The 26,723-nt window shown below is 32.6% G+C and overlaps 1 protein-coding gene and 1 long non-coding RNA gene across 3 annotated transcripts in view; one reads left to right on the top strand and one right to left on the bottom strand.

Moving 5' to 3' along the window:
• Positions 1–25,460, bottom strand: LOC133189972 (uncharacterized). 2 transcript variants are annotated; one of them, XR_009721544.1, is made up of 4 exons: positions 25,001–25,460; positions 7,396–7,532; positions 7,251–7,286; positions 1–653 (listed from the first exon to the last, which is right to left on the bottom strand). It is a non-coding gene; the product is annotated as an uncharacterized LOC133189972 (long non-coding RNA). The 2 variants fall into 2 exon arrangements; XR_009721543.1 differs by lacking the exon at positions 7,251–7,286.
• LOC133189971 (zinc finger protein GLI4-like) overlaps positions 1–26,723 on the top strand; it is a 69,112-nt gene that overhangs the window by 2,045 nt on the left and 40,344 nt on the right. The window contains exon 2 of the mRNA XM_061325423.1: positions 13,742–13,871. Coding sequence (XP_061181407.1) covers positions 13,775–13,871 — 97 coding nt within the window. The 5' untranslated portion in view covers positions 13,742–13,774. The remainder of the gene's footprint in view (positions 1–13,741; positions 13,872–26,723) is intronic.

Raw genomic sequence — 26,723 nt, 5'->3', positions numbered from 1 at the left:
TTTATTTTTCAATCTTTGCAGTCAAATTTAATATGGATGTAACTTCTTTCCCACCTACATTAGCTAACATTATAAGACAAATGGTACCTAAAATATATGTCTCTTCTTTTACATATTTTATAATAGTCATGAAATTTATGCAATTTAAATTTATGGAATATTCCTCATCATCTTTGAATACAATTTTCTGAGGTTGTTGAAAAGCAAGGTCTTGTTCATGTATATTGAGGTGTTGCCAGTGTTGAATCTCAAGTGTTTCTTCACTTTTCACTTTTGGCTACAAATTTCCCTTCTCCAATGTGTAACAGCAATGTTTTAAGCCACAGGAAGTATAGAATATCTGAGAAAGGTCATACATAGACGTAAAGAAACATGTTTTTTGGCTGTATGATAAATGGATTTACTAGTGATCTTGGTGATAGGGTCGAATTTCTCTGCTAACTGTTTTATGGGGCAATGGAATGACAGCTGTTTTGTGAATGCCATTCCCAATGGTTTGGGGAAAAAGAGGAGGTCAGTTATGCACCGTAGAACGGTGATAATCTGGTAGAAGCACGCCTCTGTTTCCTCAGGAAAACCAAGTTATGAAGATTTTATTAATATCTCCTCTATGGCAGCTCGCATATCACCACCCTGCAGACTGTCAAAGTTACCTACAATCAAATAAAAGTGCAATAATTATCAGAGGTTTACAGGCAATGAATTTAATATAATAATGTTTGAAAAAAAAAAGATAAAATATTTCTTTATTGTACTTTGATTTCACAGAATCAATGACCCCCCTCCTCTCCTCCCTTCCCATTTTAAATCAATAAAGTGAGTGAATGGAGAGAATGTGTGACCAAAGACTACAGTCAAACTCCCTTATCTTGAACTCATTGGGACCGAGAAAAAAAGTGGAGATACCTGAGGACTCAAGATATCAAGGGTAAAATACTTAAAGAATAAGTGTTTTGGACTTCCAAATCACTTTGACATATCCATGGTGTTGAGATATCAGTGTTCGACATGCTGAAGTTCAACTGTATAGTTTTAATTTTTGACAACAAGAAGTATATTTCTCATAAAAAAATTGAGTTTTCCTAATTTGATTTTCAGATTTTTACTTAGATCTGCCATTCATCCAATTATATTTTGTATAACACATGGTAATTGCTAGTGGTTGCAAGTTCAAGTGCAAATAAAATTGCTGGAACAGTAACAGTTTCATCAACAAACCTGCAATTCCCAAATGTGTTATTGCATTACAGTGACTCTATACCATTTGAATTGACCAGTACATTTAGCCCTGCTTATAAGGCTCTTTTGAAAGAGATTGCTAATCACTTGTGAGAAATTAATGCACATGCATTATGCATAAGCAGTTGTTTGTTTTTTGCAGGCTTCATTTTATTTGAATTAATATGCTTCTTTAAAAAAAGTCTATCAGATTTCATGTTCTACTTAAATTTGAAAGAAGTAAATTAATGATTATATTCTAGAAAGATTAACTTGTACATATAGGTATGGCACATCCTGGATACATGTATAAAGGAGTCTTTTTTTTTTTGGTTTGTACCATATACTTCCAGCTTTTGTTGTGCCGTTGGTCTTCTATGTATAGGGTGATTGATCTTTAACAGGTTTGTCTCTCTACCTACTGGGTTGTTAGGCCCTGTAGACAGAATACAGATAGGTCTAGATAGGTGGTATACACTGCTTAAAATCAAGATAACATTCAGCACCCACCAACAGTCAGAGGTACAGTTCAGCTTTGATGGAGGTTTCCATTGTTTCCTCATTGTCTCGGACAATAACAGACTATGTGTGTTTTATAGGTCTTTGTCTTGATGTAAGAACAGAACCTTTGATCTTGCTATTTAATTGAGTTAGGTCTGAATGCAAATGGTATTGTGTATTGGGGAATAACAGTTGACTTGAAGAATGGAATTTGGTCAAATATGGTTAAACAGATAATGAATAAAAGGCGTAGGCTGAAAAAATTCCTCAAATTAAATATGCATGCTTCTGTTGTTTCATTATTATATTTTTATGCTTATTTCTGGAGTCTTTGGTATATGGGTGACAACTCCAGTACCTGTTATAACAACTTGCACAATTTTCAAAAATGATGATTGCATGATATACAGAAGAAATATTGAGAACATAAAAAAAGCACATGATAAACTTGTGTAATAATTACAGTAAGTTGAATATATTTGATGATTTAAGAAATGAATGTAATATTTTTTTCTTTGACTGACGTATCAAAGAAAAAATTTGGAAGGAAAACGTCATCAATGCGCGTAGCGCATTGATGAAAACGTTTTCTGTCCAAATTTTTTCTTTGATACGTCGGTCAAAGAAAAAAATATTACTTTCATTTCTTATCATTTAATTATGATTTTAAAATAATAAAATGAAACTTTCCTTCAGTTTACTATAAAATTTACGCATCAAAAACAGTGCGTAGGAATAAATCACAACAATGTTGCTGAAATTCAAAATGGCTAGGCTATAGGCCTAACGAAGAAACAACGTTCTCAAATATTGTCGTGTCACTACCAACCTTTTCTAATAATAATTAACAGTACTTTAACACAAAAAACTTACCTGTTGTGTTATTAATTTTTTGCTATATCCCAATGGGTATATTTTCCCGGTAAGCTATCTGGGTTCGTAAATTTAAAGGGATGCTACTCGGATATCCTAACAACTCTATCGATCTATAGGTCACAGAAATTTTGGATTTCATTTGCGCATCTCTTCATCTGAATTTTAAACCGAACATATAAATATGTATCACAACCTGTCCATGCTGTAAGATCTGAAAGAGTCTGTTGCCTACTTTTAACATTGAAAGAATTCCGTCCTCATTCATGCAGCGCCCTTTATGCCGTGTCGTTTTTCTCGAACATTCGATTCCTAAGAATTAACAGATTAACGGCATTTCCCCGCTTTGGTAGCATAAAAACATTTCTTCACAGTTCTATTGTTCATACCAGTTATCTCAAAGTCAAACATTTAACATAGGTATGCTGATTTCTTTCCTTCTTTCCCATTACAGTATTGTTGTCATGCAGACGATCTGATTTGTTTAGCAAAGGGGGATAATTCAAAAAGAAACGAAAGTAGACGATAAGTCAGGAACGTAATGGACAAGTTTCGAAATTCAGGAATATATCTATTAGAGAAAAGGTATTCAATTGTTCCTTCATGAACTTCTGGAAGCGGGAAATATACATGTAAAGACAGCGAAAGTAGTTCCGCCTGCTAAGTGCAAGCGAACTACAAATTCTATTGATGCAGTTATCAAAAGAATTTTTTATCCAATCAGAATCAATTATTTTATAGAAATTAAATGATTAGCAACTTTTTTATTGACTGCAGCATGAGAAAACTGTACTAGTGAACAAAAGTACAGTTCATAATCCAGATTTGGAATAAAAAGTGGTTGATGGGTAAAAAATAGGGTCGGTTAGGTTACCGGAAACACACATATTTTTTTTTAGCCTTAAGAAAGGTAAGGACATAATGAAGACATTATTACAATAGGTGTATTTGGAACCCATGCAGTTGAGTTTATAAGAAGTTAATGACAATGTTTGTAATGATTGTGTTATAAATAGTAAATTTAAAATTGATCATGTACTCCTGTAATTAGTTGACCAAATTTGTTGAGTTTTAATGCACAGTATCTCTCTTGTCAAACATTAGATATTAAACTTGTTTCAGATTGATTTCCGCAAATTTTGCAGTAACCTCACATTTATTCTTATGACCTTTGGTGAATAAAATGCAAGCAAATCATCCAATTTTGTAAAATTTTGTCATTTGCATCAACCACAGCTATACATACAAAAATGTTCTATTGAAGAAGACCTCAAAGCTGGTTTTGTATCTGTTTATATTATATAAATCGGACTTTGAATACCCAGAGTGTGCCATTTGAAATCCTAAGGAACTACTTTTGAGAGTTATAGGCAGACAGAAGAACACACTTATAGACTATAACAAGATCTGAAATATGGATGCACCCCCCCCCCCCCCCCCCCCAAGAAAAAAAGAAAAAGAAAGATACCTTATAACATATGATGAGGTGAACATAAAAGGCAAAGGAAAAAAAAGGAGGCAAAGTAAAATTAAAAATTTTTATTTAGTAATTCTGTGTTCCTAAGGAATCCTTAGTTTTACATGGGGATATGTTGGAGGTATAGTGTAAATTATTGCAGACTCCTAGTAAGCTTAAAGATTACATAAACATACATAAGTCTTTTACCCAAGAACAGTAGAAAATTTTTAAAATCATTTCAAAATGCTGTAAATTATTCTATCATGCAGTTTCCCCTTTTAAAGAAAAAGAGAAACTTTGAGTTGTTTTTTTAAGATGCAAAATTCAACTTAAGAAGTTCAAATACATGAACACCTATTTGCCCAATTTTGACTCTGAAAAGAAAAACAGTAAAGCTTCAGATTCATAAGATACTTCTTTCTGATTTTGTAATTACACATACACTGTACCTTTCTTTTGATATGAATTCAAAATTATTTATTTAAAGGAGGGAAGGGCTGGCCAGGGCATCAATTTAGATGTTAGCTGAAAGCAGTGATAAAAAAAGATATATTTTATCTAAAATTCAGCAAATTTTATTGACTTTGCATGATTTTCATAGTTTTATAAATCAAAGGGATCGAGATGCCATATATCATTAATTATGCCTTTGTGAAAGAGACATTATTCTGCTTAACCATGTTAACATAATGTTTTTATTGAAAAACAAATTGCACTTAAATTCAAATAGGAGCACCTGTATTTTAAAAAGTCTAGATAATTTTGGGGAGGTTGATATTTAGTTGTTTTTATGCCCCCGTAATCGAAGATTCGGGGGCATATAGTTTTTGCCCTGTCCGTCCGTCTGTCTGTCTGTCTGTCTATCTGTTTGTACACAAAAACTTTAACCTTGCCCATAACTTTTGATTGGTTGGAGCTATGACTTTCATATTTCACATGTGTATTCCTTGTGACAAGACCTTTCTTTGGGTACCATAAAATTTGACCTTTTGACCTTGACCTTTGAGTTTGACCCACTTTTGCTAAATTTTTTTTCAGACTTTAACCTTGGCCATAACTTTTGAATAGTTGGTGCTAGGGCTTTCAAACTTCACATGTGTGTACCTTATGACAAGACCTTCCTTCGGATCCAACAACTTTGACCCTTTGACCTTGACCTTGAAGTTTGACCTACTTTTGAAAAAACTTTAACCTTGGCCATAACTTTTGAACAGTTGGTGACAGGGCTTTCATACTTCACATGTGTAATTCTTGTGACAAGACCTTCCTTTGGATACTAACAACTTTGACCTTGACCTTGGAGTTTGACCTACTTTTGCAAAACTTTAACCTTGGCCATAACTTTTGGACGATTAGTGCTAGGGCTTTCATACTTCCCATATATAATCCTTGTGCCAAGGCCTTCCTTTGGATACCAACAACTTTGACCCTTTGACCTTGACCTTGGAGTTTAACCTACTTTTGCAAAACTTTAACCTTGGCCATAACTTTTGAACGGTTGGAGCTATGACTTTCATATTTCACATGTGTATTCCTTGTGACAAGACCTTTCTTTGGGTACCATAAAATTTGACCTTTTGACCTTGACCTTTGAGTTTGACCCACTTTTGCTAATTTTTTTTCAGACTTTAACCTTGGCCATAACTTTTGAATAGTTGGTGCTAGGGCTTTCAAACTTCACATGTGTGTACCTTATGACAAGACCTTCCTTCGGATCCAACAACTTTGACCCTTTGACCTTGACCTTGAAGTTTGACCTACTTTTGAAAAAACTTTAACCTTGGCCATAACTTTTGAACAGTTGGTGACAGGGCTTTCATACTTCACATGTGTAATTCTTGTGACAAGACCTTCCTTTGGATACTAACAACTTTGACCTTGACCTTGGAGTTTGACCTACTTTTGCAAAACTTTAACCTTGGCCATAACTTTTGGACGATTAGTGCTAGGGCTTTCATACTTCCCATATATAATCCTTGTGGCAAGGCCTTCCTTTGGATACCAACAACTTTGACCCTTTGACCTTGACCTTGGAGTTTAACCTACTTTTGCAAAACTTTAACCTTGGCCATAACTTTTGAACGGTTCGTGCTAGGGCTTTCATTCTTCACATATGTAATCCTTGTAACATTAAACCTTCCTTTAGATGCCAACAACTTTGACCCTTTGACCTTGACCTTGGAGTTTGACCTACTTTTGCAAAACTTTAACCTTGGCCATAACTTTTGAACGGTAAGTGCTAGGGTTTTCATACTTCACAAAGACCTTACTTTGGATACCAACAACTTTGACCCTTTGACCTTGAAATTTGACCTTCTTTTGAAAGACTTTAACCTTGGCCATTACATTTGAACAGTTGGTGCTAGGGCTTTCATATTTCACATGTGTATTTCTTGTGAGAAGGCCTTTCTTTGGGCACCATTAATTTTGACCATTTGAACTTGACCTTGATGTTTGACTCACTTTTGAAAAACTTTATAACCTTTACCATATCTATTCAATGGTTGCTGCTAGGGTTTTCATATTTTACAGATATATTCCTCGAAACAAGACCTTGCTTTGGGTCCCAACATATTTGATTTGCATTTGAGAAAGTTTAACCTTTGTTATGAGTTGCCATACGGGGGCATCAGTGTTTCACAAACACATCTTGTTTTGTTTTGTTTTGTTTTTTTCATCAATATTTCTTTTTTTTTTGTCATTGACTTTTAATTTAATTTTAACAAAGCTCTTAAAAGATTTTCTTAAAGAATTATTTTTGTTTTAATATGCATAATAAATGATAAAAAACATACATGTATTAATTCTTTGGAATGATGAATGATCAAAATGTATATAAGAAAGTTGCAATAAAAACACTCTGCAAGCAATAATACCCTGAATTTGAAGGAAATGCTTAACTTTGCTTGTGACCTCATTCTTTGTTTCCTGTGTTACCAGAATACAAAAAACTGCCAGTATCTGCTGCATTCTCCTGCTTGATAACTAATGAGAAAGAAATGTGAACTTGATTTTTGTTGATGATTTAGGGCCACATGTTTTGTTTCATGCAGAAATAGGAGGATGCAAGGGTTATCTGTCAGTTGAGTTACAGTAATACTTTTATCTCTATTAGTTACCTGGCAATTACTTCTGTAACTGGGGTCTGGGATGGTAATGTGACTAAATTACTGTATTATAAAAAAAATTACAATTATACCTGATATCACAGGGTAGTTTGTTGGGTCTGCCATTTCTGTAAATGGTGAACAGAATTAAATTGTTCACTTAGATACAGAAGATTTAAACAGCAAACACCTCCAAATAATTTTAAAGTTTTAATAAATGATTAAAAGTGAACAAACCTATGCCAAACAAGTTTTTGGGCACCAGAGATAATACGGTATATGGGTATCCATATGGTATAATGCCTGTGTATTTTGTATCATCGAATGGTATCATCACTTCAGATGAGTCTGGATACAGAAGATTGATAGAAAACCTATAATAAAGAAAGTAAAACTAAGAATGTATATGAAATTGGCAGTTTTATACCACTTTAGGCTGTGTCAAAAGGTTAAGTTGTTTAAAAGCCCATTGTTGTCGTAGACACAAATCATGCAAAAAAATTTCAGTCTTCTACATGTTGTTTGTAGATAGATGAATTATATTTATGACACTGGAACATGAAAACTCCATTTATTCTGAAGCAAAGTTACCTAACCTTGGATTTTTATAAATTAAAAAAAGAATACCAGGTGAAGGATACATGAATTTGTTCATAGAAGTTCACATAATAAATTAGACCTATGAATAAAAAAAAAAATCATCAGAAAATATTTATGTTATTTAGAACCTGATACATCATTACATTTCAAAGCCTTTGAAAGAAATTATATATTCATACAGAATGTTATTTAGTTTTCAAAATAGAATTTAATTGCTTGGAGAAGGAAGGAATTATTATTCAGATTTATTTTTTTGGTGCACAGAAAATTAATAATTCATTGTATTTATTAGTTTGCTTTGTCTTGAATACTAGCATTTGTCTGGGATTTTGCATAGATAATGACACAAAAACTGTATTTGCCCCAATAAATGCCATGATGACTAAAAATGTTTTAAAAGAATATTATAGGGGTTTATTCCCAGCTAGCCAAACATTTTGGGTTATCCATTATTTTTAGATAGCTTTACAGGCGCGGATCCAGGAATTGAAGTTGGGGGGGGGCGCAGAAGGTAGGCAGGGGGTCTGGGGGCTGCCTTGAGGCCCCCAGTGGGTCCACGGTGAAGCCCTGGTGGGGGCCCAGAGGGTGAAGCCCCCGGAAGTTCCTGGATTCTAGAGATTCTGTAGGGTAAAAATGAGGTCTACCAAGTAGACAAATTTCACATTTTCTTGACGAAACTATAATTTACACTAACTTTGTCAGTTTGGGGGGGGGGGGGGGGGGGGGCACGCGCCGGGTGCGCCCCCCTTAAATCCGCCACTGGCTTTAAGAAAATTTATGCTTGTTAGGGATAAAAGATGGTTCAAAAAATGTAGCAGAACTCATAGCTTTCTAAATAAAATTGTCAGATGTACACAAAGGTATGATATAAATATCAAGGTATCTTAATTCTGATTTCATTCAAGTATTGTAATTGCTATTGCTTCAGATATTTTATTTGCTAATGGTTACAAAAGAAATGGTATTCCAGGAATTAAAGTTGGGGGGGGGGGGAGCTGATTAGGGAGTAGCTCATGGGGCTACCCCCTGGAAGCTCCTGTATTCTGTAGATTTATTAGGGCAAAAATGAAATCTTATTAAACTTTTTTGCTATTTTTTTTAATCAAAATTAATGATTTAGGATTAATAAGCAAATTCAGAGAATTGTGGTCCCACACTTTTGGGGTATTATTGTTTGGGATGCATTTATTTATGGCATACCATAATTGTCTTGTCTGTCCATCATACAAAAAAGATTTAAAATTTTGGCATTAATAGAAGTTTGGGCCACGAGTAAAAGTTTCTGAAAAGTGAATGAAACTTCAAGGTCATGAGGTCAGATATCATAATTCCAAAAGGTCTGTTACCATGGTTACAAGTGAAGTAATGCACATGTGAAAAAAATATCAAAGCCCTGTCTCTTCTGGTGCAAAAGTTATGGCCAAAGTTAAACTTTTGAAAAATAGGTCAAACTTCTAGGTCAAGGTCATGGGGTAAAAAATTATATTTAGTTTCTGAGAAGTGATGTCACAGATAATGTACATGTAAAATATGAAAGCTCCACTTTCTCTCATTCAAAAGTTAAGATTAAACTTCAAGGTCATTAGGCCAAAATCATAATACATTTGGAAAGGTCTGGTCTCAGGTAATGTACATGTGAAATATGAAAGCCCTTTCATTTTTGACTAAAAAGATATAGCCAAGGTTTAAGTTTTTGTGACTGACAGATGGACAGCTAGACAGACAGATGAATGAGATTTGATGTCCCCTCGCTTTTGCAAGAGTGGGGGACAATATAAATAATACAAATACTTTAAGGTCTGAGGTCAAAGAGTAGGAATCAATCCCTCAGAACCCCCTGCCATGCAGGAATGTAGAAATAAAACCATTTATTTACACCCCTTTATTTGATAATTCATCCCCCCATAGCAAATAAAGTTTTGGGGGTGTATAGGAATCGCCTTGTCTATCTGTCCATGCAATCTTGTCTGGTTGGAACTTTGTAGTGGAAAATCAATAGAAGCTCATACATGTACAAATATTGTTTATGACATGAGAAAATGTTATGACCTTGACCCAAAATCATTCCTGCAAGTACAAGGTAACTGGCAAAAAAAGTATAAAATCCTTTTCTGGGCTATAACTATGTAATGGAAAATCATTGGAAGCTCTGACACTTGAGTATATCATGACCTTGACCCAAGATCATTCTGGTAAGTTCAAGGTCACAAGTTATTGTAAGGGCTATAACTACTTTGTTGTGGAGAATCATTGGAAGCTCATACTTAGTACAAATATTGATTAAGACATGAGGGCGTGTCATGACTTTGAACCAAAGTCATTCCTGCAAGTACAAGGTCACTGGCAGAAAAAGTATAAAATTTTTATTCAGGCTTTAACTTTGTAATGGAGAATCATTGGAAGCTCATACTTAATACAAATATTGTTTATGACCTCAGGGTGTATCATGACCTTAAACCTAAACATAACCAAAACAAAGACTTTGTGATTATACTCGATAAAGGGGGTACCCATTTTGTTAATGCAACTCCTCCTAAACCCCAGAATGAAATTCAATGGAACTTTTTCACAGAATCTCATTAAATTTACATACTGCCAAGAAATGCACTTTACCATTATACTCACGGGGGTTGGGGGGGGGGGGGGTTGGGGGGGGTTTAATAGGTGATTAAAGGAGCACTTATTATGCACCGCCATGAATATGGCCGGGGCATATAGTGTTTGTCATGTCCGTCTTCCGTCTGCCCTTCTGTCACACTTTGCGTTTAGCTCTGTTCAAAGCTAAGTTTCAAAGAAACTATCCAAGATATTTTTATCAAACTTCATATGCTGATAGATATTGATGAGAGCTATGCAACTGCATCAACATTTTTTGACCTTGACCTTTCCTTTGACTTTGACCTCACTTTTCTTAAATTAGTGTTTAGCTCAGTTTTAAAGATACCATTCAAGATAGTGTTATCAAACTTCATATGCTTATACATACTGATGAGAGCTATTCAACTGCATCAGCATTTTTTGACCTTGACCATTCCTTTGACCTTGACCTCTTTCTTCTTAAATTAGTGTCAAACTTCATATGCTGATACATACTGATGAAAGCTATTCAACTGCATCAATATTTTTTGACCTTGACTTTCCTTTGACCTTGACCTCACTTTTCTCAATTTGTCTTTAACTCAGTTTTAAAGAAAACATTCATGAAAATATTTTTATCAAACTTCATATGCTAATACATACTGATGTAACCTTTTCAACTGCATCAACATTTTTTGACCTTGACCTTTCCTTTGACCTTAATTTCATTTATTTTAAATTAGTGTTTAGCTCAGTTTTAAATAAACCATTCAAAATATTTTTATCAAACTTAAATATGCTGATACGTAAATGTGAGAACTTTTCAACTGCATCAGAAACATTTGACCTTGAACTTTCCTGTGACCTTGACCTCAGTTTTCTTAGATTTGCATTTTGCTTAATTTTAAAGAAACCATTTAAGATATATTTATATAAGTTTATGCACTTATACATAATTTGGTTAGAATTTATCATCTATATCTAACTTTTTAGATTTCAATTTCAATTTTAAAGAAACTTTTCAAGATATTCTCATCAAATTTTATACACTAATACAATTTTTCATGTTGCATTACTAATATACCCTCGGCAGGACATTCATGTCCGATGGACATATTTCTAGTTTGTGTATTAGATTATTATCTATTATTAGGTAGTGGGGAGGCATATAGTAGGTGAATACAAAAAAGATCTTTTAAATACAGACCAGTACACTTAAGATTTTGGGAAGGGCATGTAAACACCCCCCCCCCCCCCCCAAAAAAAATGAAACTGATGATTATTAAAATGTTAGAAATTTTATAAGAATGCTTATATATTGACAGATGGACATTCTCTTAAGTAATAAATTCCTTTCCTTGGAAAGTTATTTGGAAGAAAAAATGTGTGTCACTTTGGTTATTCTCCAGAACAATTATGTACCACTAATTGTATAGGTATGCACATTAACTGGCTTCAAAATATTTATTACCTAATTGTGTATTAAGTTTTGTATTTATATGTGTCAGGTAAAAATGTTGCTTTCAAGGTTTGTTAATAAAAATGTGACGACCAGAAAGTTTTCAGTGCCATGTATATTTACACAGTAGTTTGTACCCGGATTCTTAGAAAGACTCTTTTGTTTTATCTTATGGTTGTCATAGCCTTGACCTAATGTAAGTTTGAATGTGCTCAAGATCAAATTCACAGAGGTGGTAAACATTTGTGATTAAAACTTCAAATCTTAGGGCTGGTCATAACACTAAAGATCAATTTTCAGCTAATACAACATGCCCTTTCTGTCTGTCGTTTGTTGTCTGTATAACTTTTCATATTTTTGACTTCTTCTCCAGAACCATTGGGCAATTTTCAACCGACTTTCTACAAATCATCCTTGGGTGAAGGGGATTTAAGTCTGTTCACTGGAAGTGCCATGCCCTCTTTCAAGGGGAGATAATTAAGAATTCACAAAAATTTGGGGCATCATTTAAAAATGTTCTTCACAAGAACTGCTGGGCCAGAAAAGATGAAACTTATCTGAAAGCTTCATTTAATACATACTGTAGATTAAAATTTGTTCATATCATGACCCCCCTGGATAGGGCCAGGCCACAACAGAGGATCAAAGTTCTACATAGGAATATTTAGGAAATATCTTTAAAAATCTTCTGCTCAAGAACAGCAAAGCGATTATAAGTCATATTAATACAGAAGCATTTTCAGGTTGTGTAAATTCAAGTTTGTTCAAATTATGACTCCCTGGGGTAGGGCAGGGCCACATTAGGGGATCAAATTTTTACATACGAATATATATATGTAGGAAATATCTTTAAAAATCTTTTGGAGAACAGCAAAACCATTATAAGTGATATTAAGAATCCTCAGGTATTGTAGATTTAAGTTTGTTCAAATCATGGGTGTAGGGTGGTGCAGAAATGGGATATCAAAGTTTAAAATAGGAATAGATATAGAAGGTTTTAAAATCTTTTTCCAAGGAACAGCAAAGCCATGATAAGTCATATCTATATGGAAGCATGACCCCCCGGGAGTAGGATGGGGCTACATACATCTTAGATGATAACTTAAGTTTTCTTTTAGCTTTTGCGATGAAACTTAGGTCATGAATTTCTTTCACCGAAAAGACCCTATATATTGACTTTAAGGCCAAAAGCTGAAAGTTCAGGGTTAACATTTTCTTTCTTTCTCCATCTGCATATTTTTTCCAGTTCTTCCACCCTCTTCTTTTTCCCTTTAGCTGGATTCTATAATAAAAAATAATGATCCAAGTGTACTAAAACAAAATTTTTCTTTTGTGATAACTAACAATTGAAAAAAAAAAAATTTGGTGACCTGGAAATGACCTTGACAAAAAAAAAAATCAAGGCTGCTGGCAACTACTCTTTATTTTATTATCATTATAATGTTTCACAAACTTTTACAAACATGAACTCCATGCAGACAGCACAACATGTCTGACTGTTCATAAGCTGGAAAATTTACTTATATTTAACTAAAACTTTATTTAACTAAAATATAATTTTAGCTTTCTCAGAGGAAGCAATTTTTTTAATGAGATTTTATTAAATTAGCATTTTTGAGTGTGTATATGGTATGACTGAGAAATAATATGAATGTAAAAATCGTAAATCTTACACATTGGTTGTATATGATTAAGAAATTGTAAATCATACATATTTTGCGTATTTAACAGTCCTTGTCAACAGCATTAGTTTATGTTCAAACACATGTGTTGATGTGTGATGTAAACATTCAGCTGTTGTAAATTTTTCTTCATTACTACTGTAAGGAATTTGAAAAAGGTGTAAATGTTGGTAAAATTTTGATGCCATCTTGAACAAAGGCTGAACAATTTTGAGAAATGGAACATTACTGTTTAATTATCAGAATATATTTATTCTTTTCTTAGGAGTGATGGTGGTAAGAGGGAAAGTAAGCCATAATGTCAAGCGAGGGCCGTGAATCCAGCAATGGGATAGCTTCTAAATCTGACAGTCCAGAAATCAAGAAATCCAAAGATGCTGCATCCGGGCCTGATGGTAAGTCAGATATTGAGATTTGGGATAGAGTTGGGGGTGGGTGGGTGTGCAGTACAATAGAATAAAGTGAAGGGAGGCATTTGATTTTAAAGTGTGGACTCAAATAATGCAAAGTAAATTTTATCACCATTTCCAACATTTTCATGTGAAGATTTTGTGAAAATGAAGAAATGAAAAGAATAATGAATTATTACCATAAATCAAAATATTTTTTCAAAATATTTCATGTGGGGGCTGTTTCTGCAATTTTTCTCTCATCACAAACTTACAAAGATAAGTTCTACACAAACATTTCACATATACAGAATATGGATTATTCAAATGGAGGTGATACCCTGTAAATTAGTTCAAAAAGCATAATTTTGATAAGATAGAGGGAAAAAAAACCCCAGATGTATGGGAAGTTGTAAAGAAAAACATAAAACTACACCTACTCATAAAAGATACACACAACTTGAGCACATATGCATGCAGGTTCTAAAAGCTGGGCAATTAAAGGCTTAGAATTTTTTATTTTTTCTAAAATTTTGATTTATAACCAACAAAGTTTGAAAGATTTTTATCATTAGGTATTTTTAATTGTGAAGGTATCTCAATTTACAAAGGTGTTATACAAAAGTATAAGCTTTCTCCTTTTGTAGGCCAGTAATAAGGGCTTCAGTTGAAGTTTAATTGCCATAAACTGGCTTGAAAACATGGGTAATATGATAATGTTGGATTCACTGTGGAGAAACATGTGACCTATCCCTTTATCCTATCTTGATTGAAATTTGATGCTTTATAATGAATTCCAAGTTTTACTGTTCAAGGCCATTATTAAATGCAAGTAAAATTTATGGTCTTGGTCTACATTTTGTATAAAATTTAAGGAAAGTAAGGAGTTTTAATTTTAGAGCAATTTTTATTTGAAATTGATATTTCTCAAGTTTTATCAGTCTGATTTTGTAGTCATCATCAAAGTTAATAGTTGTGTGTGTTAAGACCAATGGGCCTTATATTTTTAGCTCTACTGGTCAGAGACCAGAAGAGCTTATACAATGTATAAGATGTACATCCATCCGTCTGTCTATCTGTCTGTTTTATTTGAAACAATTTTTCAAAATGCTACTCCTCCTACAGTTTTACTCCTATTTCAATATAAATTGTTACACAAGTCGACTTCTTGAAATACATAATTCTGAATATTGGTTTTTGATTTTGATTATCAGTGTTGCCATGGCTACTAAAAATAGAATTTTTTGTGAAATTCTTTCAAAATGCTACTTCTCCTACTGTTCTTGTCTGATTTCAATAAAACTTTCTACACAAGTTGAGTACACCAAGATATATTTTTCTTATTATTGGTTTTTGATTTCAATGAACAGTATTGCCATGGTTTATAAAAATAGAAAATTTCCTATGAAATTCTTTCAAAAGCCTACTCTTTTTACATATTACATATTTGATCTGATTTCGATGTACTTTTTACAAAAGTAGACTACACTGAGGTAAATAATTCTGTGCATTGATTTTTGATTTTGATGAGTGGCTTTAATTGCCATGGTTACTAAAAATCAAAATGTCTTTGAAATTCTTTCAAAAGGGTACTCAACCAACAGATTTAGTTGGATTCAATAAAACTTGTCACAAAGAGATGAAACCAAGGATCATTATTCTTTTTATATATTGCTGTCATCATGGTTTCAAGTCCAAGGGCTAGTTCCTTTCTCTTTCTTTGTTAAAAGTACAAACCAGTAGAGCTACAGTCTCATGAGAGACTTTTTGTTTGTAATGTATCCCAAAATTTGCCTGATTGAGAAGTCTCAAGTTCTCAAATTTAAAAAATGAAGGCTTTCTCTAATTTTATTAGCCCCCCCCCCCCCCCCCCCCCCCCGTGATCAGCCTAGCTGTTCTTATATCCATCAGTCTGTTCACCCAATATCACTTGTCTGGAAATTTTCTCTCCCCTTATCCCAATCTGGCTAAAACTTTATCACTTTCATTTCATTTTCATCTACTTCACAAAAAAGAATCTTTGTATAATTAAAATCTTTGTCTGGAGCATATATTTTCTCTTCCTTTAGCCCTATTTTGTTCATTCACCCTTAGAGTGCTTCTTGGTAAAGGGTGTGCAATGATGTTAATTGAACCAAGGTTCTAGGTCAGAGGTCAAAGTCTATTTAAGAAATGAATTTAATTTTTGAAGATTCACGAGGACATGAACTACGACGCTTCACGCCGGCATATTTCATGAAGCGCTTCATGAAATATGCCGGCGTGAAGCGTTGTAGTTCATGTACCTCATGGATTTTCAAAAATTAAATTCATTTCTTATATTTACATATTATTTTTCTGATGATTTGCCACAAATTACGCCATTCAACTGTCATTTTTAAAGCAAAAAAGTTTGCACTATAGTTTTGACGTCAAGTAAGGTATTGTGACGTAACAATGGAGATATTCATGCCCATTCATGGTAGTTCATGAGGAAATGAACTGTACTCTATTTTGTAAAGAATCATAGGGGAAATTTATTGGAAATATAATATATTGTAAAAGATGTCTTTCAGTACTGTATCTATATACAGTGGCGCCTTGTTTATCCGGACGCCTCTGTCCCCAACAAAATCGTCCGGATAAATGAACTGTCTGGATAATTGAATCACATCTCAAAAAGCACTCTCTAAGCATGTATATATGCACATTCTTGTTTCAAATGTGACAGCAAAGAAAAAAAAATTAAATTATATTTTGGTTAATTGTTTTAAAAGCAGTAATTGATTAATGAAAAAATATATTAAAATGTAATTTACACAATGAAAAAAATGGATGGACAATTTTATGCCAAGACCTCCTTTTTAATTCGCCTTTTCTTTGGCATGTGACTTCATGGGTTGAGCAAATTTTGATCTACTGTTGTTTTATTTTGCCATATATTTTAATTATTGAAGCTCATATGATATGACAGAACTGTTCAGCATCATCATTGAAAATGTTCAAATATAAACTAACCCTGTATATTCCCCGTATATTCATTACACAGGGTTACTATAAAATCAACTGAACACTGCAAACTTACTCAAACAAAGTATTAAAAACATTCGTAAACACAGGCCATCTTCATGATTATCAATATTATTTTTTTATCTACAGACGCTAAGTTAGAATTTCGATCATTAAAAAATACCTTGAAAAACGTAATCAACTTCTGTACGTAATGCCAGTTTTAAATGTAATGGACGTTTGTAAACGGTAGTACATTAAATAGAGATATTTCTTCAATTATGTACCTTTCTATACTGTCTTGTGGGGAAAAAAGCGTTTCAAATACATTTATGTTTTTTTAGAAATGGAACATCGTATTTTAAACTAACGCAGTCGAAATGATAAAGAGCATTACGAAATCGCTCGTTATTTATTGTTCATTTTATATTTACAACTCTCCAAAATTCTCCTGAATTTACCGATGTATATACGGTTAGCAATATGATTTTGAACGGATTATTATTTAATCAATGCACACTGTCAGCTAAATTCTTTGAGCTTCATAATAAAGATAAATTGAATTGGGGTAAACACGCGCTAATTATAGACGCTATTGTTTGTAGGTCACAGGTAACCACCTCAAACTGACTGCATGGCCAATGTTTTTACAACAATTAACACGAATGCAAGATAAGTGTGAAAATGTCGTATCTTGAAAAATTACCGTCCGGATAAACGAGTCATTTTTCAATGAACTATTATGTTTTGTAGTAGAAATTGACCGTCCGGATACGGAACGCGAATTTCCGGATTAATGAGTCAAAATAACGTGGAAAAAATCGGTTACCAAAAAATATCGTCCGGATGGTGAAGCGTCCGGATAAATGGCGTCCGGATAAATGCGGCGCCACTGTACTTTTATTTCTTCTTTACACTGAGTAAAAAATTTTCCTCTCAAAATTGAGTACTTTGCAAGTCCCTTTCATCCTTATGTAGCTGGACCCTTTGGAATGAACACCATCTCAATGACATCTGAGTACTACAGTAAAACTCATTTAGTACGAACACGGATATTGCGAATTCATGGACATAGCGAAGTATTCTTGGATCCCCAGCTATATAGATTTAATGAATTCTTTATACGGATATAACGCATTACGGATATAGCGAAGTAATTTCACAGGTCCCAGTGACTTCGTTATAACAGAGTTTTACTGTTAATGCAGTTCAGGTCAGTGAGGACTTCAAATTTTATGAACTAAATCTTCAATTAGACTTGTGTACCATAAACAAAGTAAAAATAAAAAACATGATTTTAAAAAAAGTTAGAATGATAAAAAAGTTACCCAAGTCAATACAAAATATTTGTGCTCTGTGCTAACTGGTACATCGTTGATTAAATCATTTGATTACTCATATCAGGATTAAAAGGATTAGAGTGAAATTTGAAATTATGCAAATTAAAGATGGGGAGAATGCGACCAACAAATTGTAATTTTATACAGAATTTTATATTAAGACAAAAAGTGCATGGGTGAACAAAATGCACTAATCTTTTAAAACCCTTTCATTATTTGAAAAAAAATCATGGTACTCCGACAAGGAGTTGCAATATTCACAAGCTTTATTAGGCCAAAGATAAAATACTGGTATGTTTGTTTATGGTCATCCTAATTTTATGCACAAATATAATTTTATATATATTTTTTTTTAATGTAAAGTTGTCTCCAGTATGTTTTCCTTCAAGCATAATGGCCAGTTTTTAGGTTGTATGGTCACTTTAAAGTAGCTGTTTTTGGAGCTTTTGGGTATAGATCATTTTTTTTAAAAAGAGCCTATATAAAACTATTTCGAAGTTTTGCCTTAATGTTGAATTCGATTTAACAAATTTAATTTGTTTTTGGAATTCAGTTTGTTATAATAAATTTTGGAATTTATAAAACAAATTTAATCTGTTTTAACAAATTTTGGAATTTATGACAAAATCAACAAATTTGTTATAACAGATTAAATTCATTATAATGAATTCAAAAATTTGTTATTACAAATTTATAATATTGAAAAAATGAACAATTTTGATCTGGTCCTTTGATTGATTAACCTCAATGCTTCTAATCTTTGTTGACCTATGTACAAAACTTGAGATAAAAAAGTACTCAAGTTTTCTTGTAACATTAAGTGTTGACGATCAGAAAACCTGCATGTACATATAGATTGGGGGGGGGGGATGAGACCAATTATAAGTCAGATGTATTTTTTTAAAATTTAAATGTACAGTGTTCTGCCTGTTGCTGAAGATATATTCCTTCTATATATTTCAGAAATACTCCAGGAGTTATTTAGCTATTTTAATATGCTGTCTCTCAGAATTTAGTTGCAATATGTTATAAACATGATTCAAGCCGTTCTTTGTCTATATTGGTAGGTCAGATTTAGTGTGTTGTGCTACCCTAATAATAATGTCATCTTTGATATGTCATGTCATTATAAGAAAGTCTATTGGTAGAGGGATGGGTTGAATAAGTGTAAGTTGATTCTAACCCTTATAATTATATGACTCATGGGTAGAAATTTTAAAATGAAACTCCAGCCATATACACAGTTGGATAGGCACTAAACTACTGCAGGCTGTTAAGATATGTTTGTTTATGGGTACGCAAAGGAATCCTTGAAAGACTTAAAAGCCATTAAGAAAATGAAGCTCCATAGAAATGGGGAAAATTCAATTTTCAACTGATTAAACTTTTTACAGCTAGTAGTGATTAAGAAATTGTGGGTGTCTCTCTTCTCTGTAAGGTGGTTTGATTTAAGACTGGAGTCAGAAGATTATTATTTTTTGTTGTGGGGATTCCCGCAAGCCTTTCTGTGTATTTTCTTTGGTTTTCTGCACACATGACATGGGACTGTGGCAGCCGTCAGATATAACACGATTACTGACCTTTTATTGTTTAGCTGCACTGCATGTTCCCTGGGTATATTATTGTTGTTGATAAAGAGTGGCATATAAGGTTTAAGTGTGACTGAGTGTCAAAATTAACCTGTATGGTTAAAGGATGACCTACAAATATGTTGAATCATTGAGAGAGATGTATCTGTACAATGTTCGAATTATTTTAAACAATTTGAACTTGACATTTCAAAGATAATCACTTTATTTATTAGTAAAATTTGTACCAGACTACCTGATAGATATTACTTCTTCATTCTTAAGCAGACTATACCTGATAGATATTACTTCTTCATTCTTAAGTGAAATTTATACCTGACACTTCGTAAACATCACTTGTTCATTTTAAAGCAGACTTTGAACCTAAACCTTTATAAATATCACTTGTGCATTCTTTAAGTATATCATAGATATCACTTGTTATTTCTTAAGCAGACTACCTCATAGATATCACTTGTACATTCTTAAGCAAAATATCTCATAGATATCACTTGTACATTCTTAAGTAGACTACCTCATAGATATCACTTGTTCATTTTAATGCAAAATATCTCATAGAGATCACTTGTTATTTCTTAAGTAGACTACCTCATAGATATCACTTGTTATTTCTTAAGCAGACTATCTCATAGATATCACTTGATCATTCTTAAGCAAAATATCTCATAGAGATCACTTGTTATTTCTTAAGTAGACTACCTCATAGATATCACTTGTTCATTCTTAAGCAGACTACCTCATGGATATCACTTGTTATTTTTATGTAAAATTTGTACCTGATACCTCATAGGTATCACTTGTAAAGCAGACAACCCCATAGATATCACATTTCATTCTTAAGTACACTTTTAACCAGATACTTCATAGATATCACTTGTTCATTCTTAAGTACACTTTTTACCTGGTATTTCATAGATATCACTTGTTCATTCTTAAGTACACTTTTTACCTGATATTTCATAGATATCACTTGTTCATTCTTAAGTACACTTTTTACCTGATATTTCATAGATATCACTTGTTCATTCTTAAGTACACTTTTTACCTGGTATTTCATAGATATCACTTGTTCATTCTTAAGTACACTTTTTACCTGATATTTCATAGATATCACTTGTTCAGTCTTAAGCAGACTTTGAACCTATTAATCATCGATATCATATGTTCATTCCTATGCAGATTACTAAAAAGATATAATTTGTTCATTCTTAAGCAGGACACTCCATAGATATCATGTTCATATTTAAGCAGACCATTTTATAAGATTAAAAAAGACTGTTTTACTAGCAAAGAACTGCTTTTTTGGTAGAATCAAACAATCAAATGTTTTAAGTTTACACTTTGTGCAACAGCTATGAAATAGTTCTGATTCAAACTGGAGAAACTGGTGAGAAGCTAGGAAATTTAAATTGATTTAATTTCAAATTACAGAACTGGAATATAGTTTTACATGGCAATCAATAACTCATTCTTACAGTTGAGAACTTAATCGTGAGTTTGAAAAAAGTATATGTCAATCTGCATGGTTTCAATGTTTGCTTGCAAGTGATTAAAGTTTTGACAAATTGGTGTTTTAGTCTGCAGAGCGAATTATATAGGAGTTGACACATTCTCAGGTGTGAATGATTTTTTTTTTAATTTAGAAAGTGAAGAAAAATTTATGTAATAATTTATTTAGTGAATAATTTTTTTTTACATTAAACTGAGATGGTTTGTGGGATGGAAAAGTGATGATTAAGATTTTTTTTAAAGTTAACAGATTACCAAAAATGAAATTTCAGTAGATCAAGCAATCCCATCTCAATTTAAAACAGAGATCATCAAACAGAGACAGCCATCAATAGCATAAGCTCAGAATTCCCCATCCACCAATCCTCATTCATCTAAACCTAGACAACTCTCTTCCTAAAGGAATTGCCATATTTATCAATCACAATTAAACTCACTTTAATTGGATAAAATGTCATAAAATCCACATGTAATTTACCGTCTCAGCTGACAAACTATAGACAACCAAGTAAATCAAAAAAAGGCACTGCCTTTGTGCAGGTTAATTTCTTATGCAAAGAGCCTTAATAGTTTCATTGGTGATACAGACCACTAATGATGAATTGTCACAAATCTTATTTTAGTCAATGTTCAAGGGCAGGTCCAGACAGGGGATCCAGCCCCCCCCCCCCCCCCTTTCCTTTTTGTGAACAAAAAAACACATACTTATGAAAGATCAACAAAAGAATTCATAAAGATGAATAACTGAATGGGAAATTGTAACACTGTTTCCAAGTCCTCCTAAGATTTTATGTACACAAGCAAAGGGTGTGTGTAAAAAGGGGTGGGTTGGGTTGTGAAAACTGCCGAAACAATCATGTGGTGGACCCTCCCCCCTTTCTCAAATTCCTTGGCCTATTTAAGGACATACGCAATGTATCTTACCTACTGATAATTTTTCAAGATATTCTTAACCTAAATGCCATCAGATGTTCGTAGACAAAAAAATCAGCATGCATTACCAGGGGTTTTGAAAAGATATCAACTGTTGAAGATTCTTGAATGACTGAAAGAAAAATATATTAAAATTACTAAACATATATTCTAGATTTTTTTAAAATCCAAACTTGTTTTAGAAGAAGTGTACAACACCATATATAGACAAAAAATATAGCACACAGTCCCTTCAAGTATTGGAACTCTTCAACTCCATGGAAAAAGGCAGTAAAGTTCAAACTACGTTGCGTATGTCCTTAATATGATGTTATACACAAATTAAGCATGGGATGCCAATATTTATGAAGATTTACATAGTATGAAACATATAGATGTACTGAATTACTCATTTTTCATTTATTAATATTGTACATATTGAATAACATGTTAAAGCACTATGCTAGTAGGTTTGCAGACTTCATTTGATTTCCAGCTCTGTAAATTAAATACATCATTTAGCACTTGCAATTAACTTATTTCAATTACAGATTATACTTTATTGAATTAAATTTTTCATATTCCCATATACATGTATGTCTCTGAATTTTCAGAAATTTTTGTTGGGAGGTAATTTTGCAGAGAAACTTGCTAAATAAACCCCATGCAAACCTAATACAGTATATTGGTATGATTACCTTTTCTCCTTGATGACCATTCCATTTTATGAGAAATTAACATTTTACCGACTAATATACCACCTTAACCCCCCCCCCCCCCCAAAAAATGTTTTGGGAAGCACACAGCCAATGTTTAGGGAAGCCCAGAGGTCTAGGTGGTAAATATTCTGTAAGTCATACTATGTAAGTATTGTAAATCACTTTTATTCATGAGAACTTTATTTTCATGTAATTATAAGAGATCATCTTCTTGAGAAAATTTTATTCTTGCACACATTTGTATTTTATAAGACAATAACCATTGACACATTCATGAAAAAAAAAAATACCAAATTACTCTCTTGCGAAAATAAGGTGTTACAAAATTTTGTGATCTTCAGTATTTTGTACTCATGCATGTTATGCAGTAATGTAAAATGTCTTATTTTTGTGTGGTAAATTTTTTTTTTGCTAAATTGAGGAAAGAATATTGGTTTATAGAGATTCAAGTTTAGTAAAAAAGCAAAAAACTGTTTTTTGAAATTTTAACATTTTATGGAGGCAAGGCTTTCAAAAAGGTTAGAAACAGGCGGTACTTTAACAAAAATAGGAGAATACATGTGGAAGCGATTTTAACGAGGTTCGCTCCTGAGCTTTTGAGCAGATTCTTATCTTAACCTATATTTCAAAAATTCTGCATAATGTTTTAATTCTTACAATAAATTTGGATTCTACAATGCCAATTTAACTATATTCAGTTAAAACTCCATGATTAAATTCCATACCAAAAGCATTAAGTGAGGAACTATATTTTGTGGCGGAAGGTTTTTTAGAAGAAAATGATCATTTTTTCTCTTTTGAAGTATTTAAAGTATGTTAAGTTTGGATTCCTATTTTTACATGCAGGCTGCACACATAGTTATTTTGTGCAGTGGACTGTTTTATACTGGTACTAAATTATCTATTAAATAAACTGTCATGAATTCTATCATCATATTTGATAAATATAGCAAATATATTGTGGAAACGAAGAAAAAAATAGCCCTAATTTAAGCTTAAAATTAGCACTATTTTAGTAATATCTAAAAATTAACATCACAGACCCCCACTTTTAATTTTCTTTTCTGAATATATACGATACTTTTAACCATTCTTCTTAAATTCAGTAAAATGTCATTACTTTCAAATGATTTTTTTTGCTTGTTAAATTTTAATGCCAGAAAAATGAGAATGTTTGAGTGCAAAAAGGTCAAATAATTGAACATGCGGAGTAATTCGAAAATTTCTTCGTTGTTACAAATTTTAATGTGTCTATTTAAGATGAAATAAGATTGTGTTTGTTCACCATAATTTATTTGAACAAAAAATATTGAAGGAAAAACTTTAAAAATTGATTTATGTGCAAGACGTATTTACAGTGCAAAAAGGTCAAACTAAATGCTCTGTAGCGCCAAAAGAAGCGCATTGACCCCCATTTTTTGTTTTGATTTTTAATAAAGCTATGTGTATAAATTCTAAAAATATACTTGATAAAAAATTCTCATTACTTTTGATGGCAGGATCCAACCTCCTTAATTAAATGTTATCAAATTTTTCTCCAGTGAATATTTTGGCCGGGACAATCATGATTTCAGCTGGGTAAAAGTACTGGGTACTGGGAGATTTTGAAAGGCCTGTGGAGGATTCGATTTCATTGGGCTCCTCTTACCATGAAAACAGTGAAAATTAAACCCAGCAAAAATTATTGATTTTACAGTATTTGACAGTGAGAAAATAAAAAAATTTCAATCAAAGAACTTAAAAAATATGGAGGAAAGGGGGACATACTACCAAATATGTCATCTCTTTATGCTACTAGATGCTGACGTACCATGGAAAGAAAGGTATGATGATAGAAATCAAGCCTAACTTTGAAGTTGGTAAATTACGTAAACATTAGCACAAAAATTTATCCTTGAAAATAAAATCAACAACCCAATGTCAATAAATGAATTGAAATCAAGATATCTTAATGGCAAGTTACCTGGGAAATGAAATTGTGAAAGTGATTTGAAAGTAACGAAACCAACATTAAGCTGTAATTTTCATTGCTCAAATTTTGTCAAGTTAATGATGCGAGGCTATAATTACATACTCACCTCTACAAGCTTAACTGTCGAAATCTCCTCCATCTCCCCATTTTATCCAAGTTTTAAATATGGAAAAATGTTTCTTTTATCTGTTAATGAAAAGAAAATAGAACAAAATGGTTAAGGATCACTTTTCCCAACAGGACTGTATGAATAGCATTGACAGACGCATGCAGTTTGAAAGCGTAACTTGGGTGGTCTAACACACTGTTAGAAAAAAATCAGGGAAGCCAAAAAGATAAAACGTCATACGTGGAATATACATAAATTAGAGGCCTAATTAGGGGTTACATGAATTTGAATACAACAAATTTCATAATTAACGGGAGGATTTGATCTAGAAACTACCTGTGGATCCAAGAGAGACATAATTGTGTATTTTGTTGAGAAAACTCTTCAATTCAGGTGTATGTATTGGCTGACTGAACATGTATGGGAGGTATTGACCCACAACAAGGCCCTCATACCACCAGAGAAGAGAGATGTGATCTGTTAGACTGCTTGTAAGCTCGCAAACAGGAGGTGTGCGTTAATATTGCTACAGCTAAAAAGTTCTTTCCATTGTTTTTATCCAGGTTCCATTTTTATCGGATTTAAGACATATCGATTGTTCAAAGTGTTTGATTTAGAAATTTGAGAAAATTCTCTTTTTTCTGCATGAAAGATTTGGATTTACTGTAGCATATTTGTATCAGTGATGGTGTATTGTTTTGAAATGTGATAGTGATGTTAATGATTTGAGTGTTTTTCCAAGAAAATTAACCTGTTGGAGTACTTGAATTTACAAAACATGAAATTTGATCCAGGATAATTTTAATACCAGTACCTATCTTGGAAATTGGTTATCTGAAAAAAATGAAAACTTTGCAAGATTAAAAAGTTGTCAGATTTAGTTGGATTGAAAAGTGTGTACAAGTAGTTTCTTATGGGAACTGGGCATTTTCTGGTGTGTTCTGAGTGAAAACTTTCGACCTGGATATTATAAGTGAGGTTTTGGAAGTTTTAGAAGGTAATTTTTCTCCTTTGTAAAATGTCAAGAGAATATGAATGTCTGTATAATTATTAATTATTGTTAATTTTTTCAAATAGATTTATTTACTAGTGGCTTTATTAATTTTAAGTTATTATTAAATTTAAGAAATATATATATTGAGATTTAGTAACGATATCTAATGATCTTCATATGTAAAGGGCAATTCAAAATTACATTTACCCCCAAAATTATAAATTTCAATCCCCAAACGAGAGCCATGCCCAGTATGTGTAGACCTCTCATCTTTCTATACCATTTTTTTTAAAATTAATTTATTGTATGTATTACTGTACATTAACCTAGATTCTTCCAGCATGTAAAAGTATCATGCATCATTCATCCCCCCTCCCCCACCCCACCCCAAGAAAAATTATCAAAAACACCACATACTTGCAAGTTACATGTATTTTAGTTCAAATCTTTGGTGGAATTTTTAAGCATATTATTTCTTGATTTGTTAATTCAAATTTTAGAACATAACATTCCACTTGAACCTCCACCATATATTTTTGATCTCCTTCATGCAAAATTCATAAAAGGTCTATATGTTCAAAAATACTGATTCCTCAAAATTTATTGAAAGTTAATACATCTTACATCAAAGAAATTTAAGACCTGTAATCAATCAGGGTATAATTACTAGATTCCAGGGCCCCGTTTTACAAAAGAATTGACTTACAATCTTACAACCAAGAACAA

The sequence above is a fragment of the Saccostrea echinata genome, unplaced genomic scaffold (genome assembly GCF_033153115.1).
Source record: "Saccostrea echinata isolate AGI-Se365-2 ecotype Australia unplaced genomic scaffold, CSIRO_AGI_Sech_v1 ptg000020l, whole genome shotgun sequence".
Classification (NCBI taxonomy): domain Eukaryota; kingdom Metazoa; phylum Mollusca; class Bivalvia; order Ostreida; family Ostreidae; genus Saccostrea; species Saccostrea echinata.
Note: the sequence above shows the minus strand (reverse complement) of the source record. Positions and strands in the feature narration are given on the sequence as shown.